The sequence below is a fragment of the Priapulus caudatus genome, unplaced genomic scaffold (assembly GCF_000485595.1).
Source record: "Priapulus caudatus unplaced genomic scaffold, Priapulus_caudatus-5.0.1 Scaffold359, whole genome shotgun sequence".
Classification (NCBI taxonomy): domain Eukaryota; kingdom Metazoa; phylum Priapulida; class Priapulimorpha; order Priapulimorphida; family Priapulidae; genus Priapulus; species Priapulus caudatus.
Window position 1 is genome coordinate 197,623 of NW_014577420.1, and position 7,033 is coordinate 204,655.

The 7,033-nt window shown below is 42.2% G+C and overlaps 1 protein-coding gene across 1 annotated transcript in view; it reads left to right on the forward strand.

The window, feature by feature from the left end:
- Nucleotides 1-7,033, forward strand: part of LOC106809497 (ferric-chelate reductase 1-like) — a 35,751-nt gene that overhangs the window by 25,108 nt on the left and 3,610 nt on the right. The window contains exons 7-12 of the mRNA XM_014812585.1: nucleotides 551-663; nucleotides 2,689-2,778; nucleotides 3,730-3,792; nucleotides 4,335-4,434; nucleotides 5,311-5,469; nucleotides 6,493-6,557. Coding sequence (XP_014668071.1) covers nucleotides 551-663; nucleotides 2,689-2,778; nucleotides 3,730-3,792; nucleotides 4,335-4,434; nucleotides 5,311-5,469; nucleotides 6,493-6,557 — 590 coding nt within the window. The remainder of the gene's footprint in view (nucleotides 1-550; nucleotides 664-2,688; nucleotides 2,779-3,729; nucleotides 3,793-4,334; nucleotides 4,435-5,310; nucleotides 5,470-6,492; nucleotides 6,558-7,033) is intronic.

A 7,033-nucleotide genomic window follows, 5' to 3' on the forward strand; every position in this document is an offset into this window, starting at 1 on the left:
GATCATAATATGCATAAATTAGTTAAAATTACTGTGATGTACAATATATGTGTATGAATTTGAATTTTGTGATCGATTCTCATCCAATCAGCAGCCTTGTGATGAAGTTCCTGTTATCGTAAGTTTTCTAATAGCTGCGATGTGTTTATGTCAACGCTCCTCTCGTAACATTAACATTAGTCGTAAGTGTTATCTTAGCATTAACATTAGCATTAACTTTACGATGTTTCTGACAACGGCTCCCTGGGTTTGAATTCCTCCTACTTTGCACAGTTTTGTAATTCTATGATTGCTAGACAGAAACAGTGACTTTTTCTTATTTCCTTGGGTAATGACTCTGTAATGCCAATGGAAACTGATAGATAATGCACATTCCTAGGTCATAGAAAGCACAAAATCACGCAATTTTCACGTTTCTCAATTACCTATTCCATACGATATCGTAAGTATAAATTGTATGTAATTTCTCATCTCGATTTACTACGTGACGATCGTTATCTTTGTCGTCATCATGTATGATGTTTTAAAGCATGTTCTACTTTGTTTTCAGCTGCCTTGATGGTCATCGGATGGGTGTTCTTCGTGTCTCTGGGAAAATTGACCGCTCGTTACTACAAGAACACGTGGGATACCAAGTTGTTTGAACTGCACCTGTGGTTCCAGGTAGGACCCTGCTTAGCAGCTACTACTGCTGATGTGGGTTTAACTTATATATATACAGTGGACCCCCGAGATACAAATTTAATTCGTTCCTCAGATTTGTTTGTATCTGAAAAAATTCGTATCTCGAACCCTATATAGGATGTACAGCAATTTACGTACAGCAAGTGCAATCATGAGAGCACAACCACATTCAATGAGTCACGTACTTAAACTGACTCGCGAAAGAGCGCGTGCTAGACCTATGCTCCGATTGGCTGATTTGTAAGACGTTCGTATGTTGAATTGTATTCGTTTGTCGAATACATTACGTTCAATGGGAGGTCGTTCGTCCTGCTTGCACACACATATGCACTCACGTGCATGCACGGACACATATGCACGCACGGACACGTACGCACGCACGGACACGTACGCACGCACGGACACGTACGGCACGCAACGGACACGTACGCACGCACGGACACTGTACGCAACGGCCACGACACGTACGCACGCACGGACACGTACGCACGACGGACACGTAGCACGCACGGACACGTACGCACGCACGACACGTAGTCACGCACGCACGACGCAGCACACCGTACGCACGCACGGACACGTACGCACGCACGGACACGTACGCACGCACGGACACGTACGCACGCACGGACACGTATGCACGCACGGACACATACGCACGAACGGACACGTATGCACGCACGGACACGTATGCACGCACGAACACCTATGTACGCACGAACACGTATGCACTTCGTCATGCACCCACGCTTGTACACCCACACATGCAAACACGCAGGCCTGCTCATGCACACACACATACACACAGTGATAAATGGAGGCTGAGGTTGGAATCTGTTGTTGAAAAGGGTGTTGGAAGAGGGATTGGATGATTCTGATGAGCTGAATTCATATTATTAATTGCATTGTGAATATGTGATATATTAATAATTGAGGATTGACAATTAAAACGGCCACAATGCCCCATAAATATACCATGTAGCTCTCTCATTCCATCATAGTTTTTAATTACAAAGCTGACTAACCAAGCATCCTAAATTGTAAAGTCACCTTAGCTTAATGTACACGTTGTTCAATATGAAAAAGAGGATTGTGCACATTATTCTGCTAGTTTTAGTGCTATGATTAATGCTCTGTGTAATATAAATGATTGAGTGCACGTGTGCATAGCGTGTGAGCATTTATGCATGCATGTGTGTGTGCGCGTGAGCCTGCGTACGTACGTGCGTCCATGCATGTGCGCATGTGCGCTTGAGTACGTGCGTGCGTCCGTGCGTACATGCGTGTGTGCGTGTGCGCTGGCGTACGTGCGTACGTCCGCCCGTACATGCGTGCGCGCATGAGACAGGCAGGCGCACATCGGTTTACATAGAAGATTCCATTTAGTCGACAAAAACAGATCCTGGCCAACGTGCATGCCAGCAGCCGCAGCCATAAACAAAACGTCTGCAAAAATCGTCGCTGCTTCAAATATAGTTTCAGGGCCTCAGCTTGTTGGTACAGAAGCAGTAATTGCGAGAAACCAGGCTAAGCTGTTTAGTGAGTAAATACTAGCCGGCTTGTATTGAGTGGCAGGCTGGATTTTTACGTGGGGCATAGGTGCGCGGCACAACACTAATGTAACTTCCTGTGCAAGGTAGCGACCGCGTGATTGGCAATCTTTTGTCCTCGATTTGTCATTGTCCGTGTTGACCTTCTCGCTGTGCACGTTCGCTAAATGTTTCCTATGTTATTATTGGATTTTGAATGGCTTTCATAGTGGTTCATAGGTGCAGGTATATAATTCCTCCCTGTACTTGGGTATGTGTATATAATTCTTTTCCTTGCTTAATTGTATGTGTACAATTTCGTTTTGCACTAAGAGGTATATTATTTCTTTCCATAATTAGGCATAAGTATATTATTTCTTTCTATACTTATGTATATGTATATAAGATACCCTACAGGTGTCGGTGTGAACTGCAGCATGACATTGAGAGTTTTTGTTTGCGTTTATGTTTATAGATACACAGGACGTGCATGGTGACAGCATGGATCTGCTTCGTCATCAGTACCATCATCATCATCTATGCAGTCGGAGGCTGGGTGACATCGGTATGTACCTGTCATGTCGCTAAGCACACCTGTGATTACCCATGGTGTTGTCCCACCTGCATTTACCTGTAACCTCATCAAACACACCTCCATTTACCTGTAACCTCATCAAACACGACTCCGTTTGCATGTAACTTCATCAAATACACCTCCAGTTACCTGTAATCTCATAAGCACACTGTGAATACATGTATCATCATCAAAGCACACCTGTAAATACATGTAACCTCATCAAGCACACCTGTAAATACCTGTATCATCATCAAGCACACCTGTAAATACCCATATCATCATGAAGCACACCTGTAAATACCTGTATCATCATGAAGCACACCTGTAAATACCCATATCATCATGAAACACATCTGTGAATACTTATAGCATTGTCAAGCATTTCTTTGAATAACTGTAACTTCATCAAGCATATCTGTGGATACCTGTAACATCAGGCATACCTGTAACTTAGTTAAGCACGCCTGTAAATACAAGTAATGTCGTTAAGCGCACCTGTGAATATCTGTAATGTTGTTAAGCACACCTGCTCTGTTCACATATTGATCACACTACATATTTACGAATAGGCACAATCACGACGTGTTGCAATGTGTTTTTATGATATAGGGAAAAAAACGAGTGTCAATAATAAAACCAGTCTCGTGTGACTGAAGTGTTGCGAATGGACTTTATAAAATATAATTGTGTTTTAACACGTGCATTCTCTACAGATAAATCAGTTTTCACCATAGCCAAGTTAAACAGGAGATGTTTGTAGTTATCATCATGGCATTAGCGAAAAACCTCTATAGAACAAATAATTGTCTATAATGGATACTTGGAATTTCTGTTGAGTGACCCATGTATACATCTCTAACTGATGTGTCTGCATAGGCTCACAGCTATAGTTCAGATATCCGTAGTTATCTGCGTGTAATTTGCTTTTCTTGCTTACAGTCAGACGCGGCGTACACTCACTCCATTGTCGGCATCATCGCTGTCTGCCTCGGCTTCGTACAGGTAAGCGTCTTGCAAGTGTCTCTCGTTAGTTTGCGGCGGCAACAGGTAAGTACTCCTCCCGTCGTTCGTCGCCTCGTCGCGGCGAGGGTAAACACGGCGAACGAAAAAAAAGCACGAGAGAGCCACGAGCACGCACACTGATCACGGTTCCCTGACTATTCCGTCTTTCAATGACGTTTCAGCGCTGAGAGAATTTGAAGTGCGTTAATTTGATCGAACGTAGATGTACAGACGAGAGGTTGCGCGTAGACGGCCAACGCTCGAGCACGTGTGCAGTAAATCGGGAGGCGATGCCTGGCACTATTGTACGCGGAACGTTGAATGTTGTTGCATCGTACGTAGAAAGATTGAGGAAAATCGCACCCGAGTGGCCGTTAAATCGGGGAATCGATCTCTGGCAGCGTGTGAAGCGGTAAAATCTTGTCGTATCATACGCAGAACGTTGATTGATAACTATACGCGATTAAACGATGCATCTCGACGTGATATTGCTCAGCGTTCGCGCGTGTTTCTTACTGGCTGTCTGGTGGTTTTTTTTGTAGCCGTTCATCGCTCTGTGCCGTTGCCACCCAGGCACCAGCAGTCGCCCGTGGTTCAACTGGATTCACTGGGGCGTCGGTACGGTTGCCCACATCCTGGCAGGTTTGTGTTTCCCTCGTTTTTTATCTGCGTGGTGACGTGACGTTTCAGCGTGTTTTCTGTTTGATGAAAATGGGGAGGTGATCGAACGAATTGGCAAGAGAAGTTGACGAATAAGATCTTAACACAAAGTAGAAGTGTTTAATGGCATACGGGGAGAATATAAACTAATACAATAAAATAAAAAAATATAAAATAAATATGCACTTGCACATCTACTGCTGAGATGTAGCGGTTATCGCATTCTTGCGTGATATCTTTACGCGAGCTGCTACATAATGGTTATTGTGTCATTGTGTGTCTCAGCATTTATCAATGTTTGGTCTGATTGCTAGCCGTTGTTAGTACGATTGTTTACACCTGGCTTTCTCATGATTACCTTGCAATTTACCTATCTGTCTGAGCAAGATAAGCACACCCTGCACTCGGATATTGCTGTTAGGTCAGTCGGCATCACCTAGTTTGCATCTGTTTTACATGTGTACACGCCAAATTGTCAACGTTGCGGCACTTGCTGAGATTTGTTTTTAGAACGTCCTATCGTGAGAATGATTGGCTATAGCTGCATGGCATTCATGCCAGGCGGCTAGGTTGACTAACCTAATGAGCTTGCCTAATGAGGGAGAGAATGTCGGGTCAGATTTCTCGAGCAAATTGCGAATAATTTTCAAAGGTGGATCAATTCAGTTCCGGTTGTTCACCACGTGATTTCCATGTTGTTTCAATGCTCACATTGTTTTTTGTGCACATTGTTCGATGTTTGCATTGTTCATTGTTCGTGTTTTGTTCGATGTTTACCTTTTTTCTATGTTCACCTTGTTTGATGTTTACCTTGCTTGATGTTCACCATTCAATGTTCACGTTGTTCGATGCTCACAGTGGTTGCAATCTTCCTCGCGATTGCGTTCCTGCACGGCAATGACGCAATGCCGTTCTACCTGTTCTGCATCATGGGCGCCTTCATCCTGTGGCACGTCTTTGTTGAGATCATCCTTGAGATTCACGCCTGCATAGTCTACAGGAAGCAGAAGAAGACCGGTGAGTAGGTGGGGGTCGCAGGGGGAGGGGGAGGGAGGAGATCTCTTCTTATCTTGCTTGCCATCTCTCTCTCACTCTCTCTTTCTTGCTCTCTCTCTCTATCTGTATCTATCTTTCTGTCTCTTTCTATCTCTCGCTCTCACTCTCTCCTTCTCTTTCTCTCTATCTCTCACTCTCACTTTCTTCTGTGTCTCTCACACACATTGTTTTCTGTAACATATATTTCCCCAATGAATAGATCATGTTTGAACTGATTTTAGTTAGTTTACAAGCTGGATAGATAACTATGTCGATTGAAGTGCATCTTCATCGTGTTCCTAATCACGGTTCACCCCATGCATTCACGTAAACACTACATTATGTAAGGCTGTTGCTGAGACTAACTGTAAAACTGTTACAAATGCAATTTCACGCGGCTGTTCGGGATACAGGGACACAGCCGGCCACGAATGGTAAGCCGTGTGCCTCTAATAGCACCGCTCGTATACCATTAACGCCGTGAAGTTGTACCTCAGAAATATGTGTAAAAAAATGTCACCATGCTCAGAAGTCGATAAAAAAATTAATGGGTGATATGAAGTCTTTGTGCTTTATTACTTCCCTTCATCAGCACCTATGCATTCCTAATGTAATATATAACCTGTATATATATATATATTACGTTATACATGTTATCAGGAGTCTATCAATTGAATCTATTGTGATAGACTCCTGATGTTATATATATTCGTTATACCTGAAGTAAGATTATTATAAACGTGTGTAAGTGCATAATTGTTGTTGCGTGTATAATTTCATGCAGCTGATCCTGGTGGAAGAGGGGAGGAGGGTGGCTCTGGTGGTAAGCTATTTGACCTTGGTAGGGGTCAATATTAATCTCCACATAATATATACACGTTTAAAAACGGCTGCCAGGATGTGTTAAAAATGTACCCAAAGGGTGTATCAATATAGATATTTCAATGCTTTATGTGAACTTGAAGCTGTCTTAGCTGCATGGGTTGGTTGTCTTCTGTGTTACAGAGGTACAGATGAGACCTGTCAATCAAGGAACCTTCACCATGACTGTGGAAAGACCCAGACCAAAGGTACGTTTCACCGAGCACACGCTCTCGAGTCTAGATGTATTGTGTTGATAATAACAGACATATATTTATATATTTCAGAATATATATTTATATGATTGTTATTTTATGCAATTATATAATAACTGGGAATTGCATGTTGTGGAATAATTAGATGTATATATAAATATATTTAATCATGCTAGCTATATCTGCTGAGGAAATTTGCTTATAATTGCACCTGTTTGTTGAATGACTGTGTAGGTGAGTGAACTATGAACTTACTCTTATATTTGCTATAAATTCGGCCTGGGTAATCCTAGCACCGGTGATTTTTGTGATACGTAATTGAATTTATACATTACCCGCATCAACTAAATAATATAAATATAATATCAGGTATATGTAATAGGAAATTATAACTTATCACCATTACATCTTATTTATCTGAAATTATCCTATCAATTATTTCTCGTAACATATATATATATATATATATA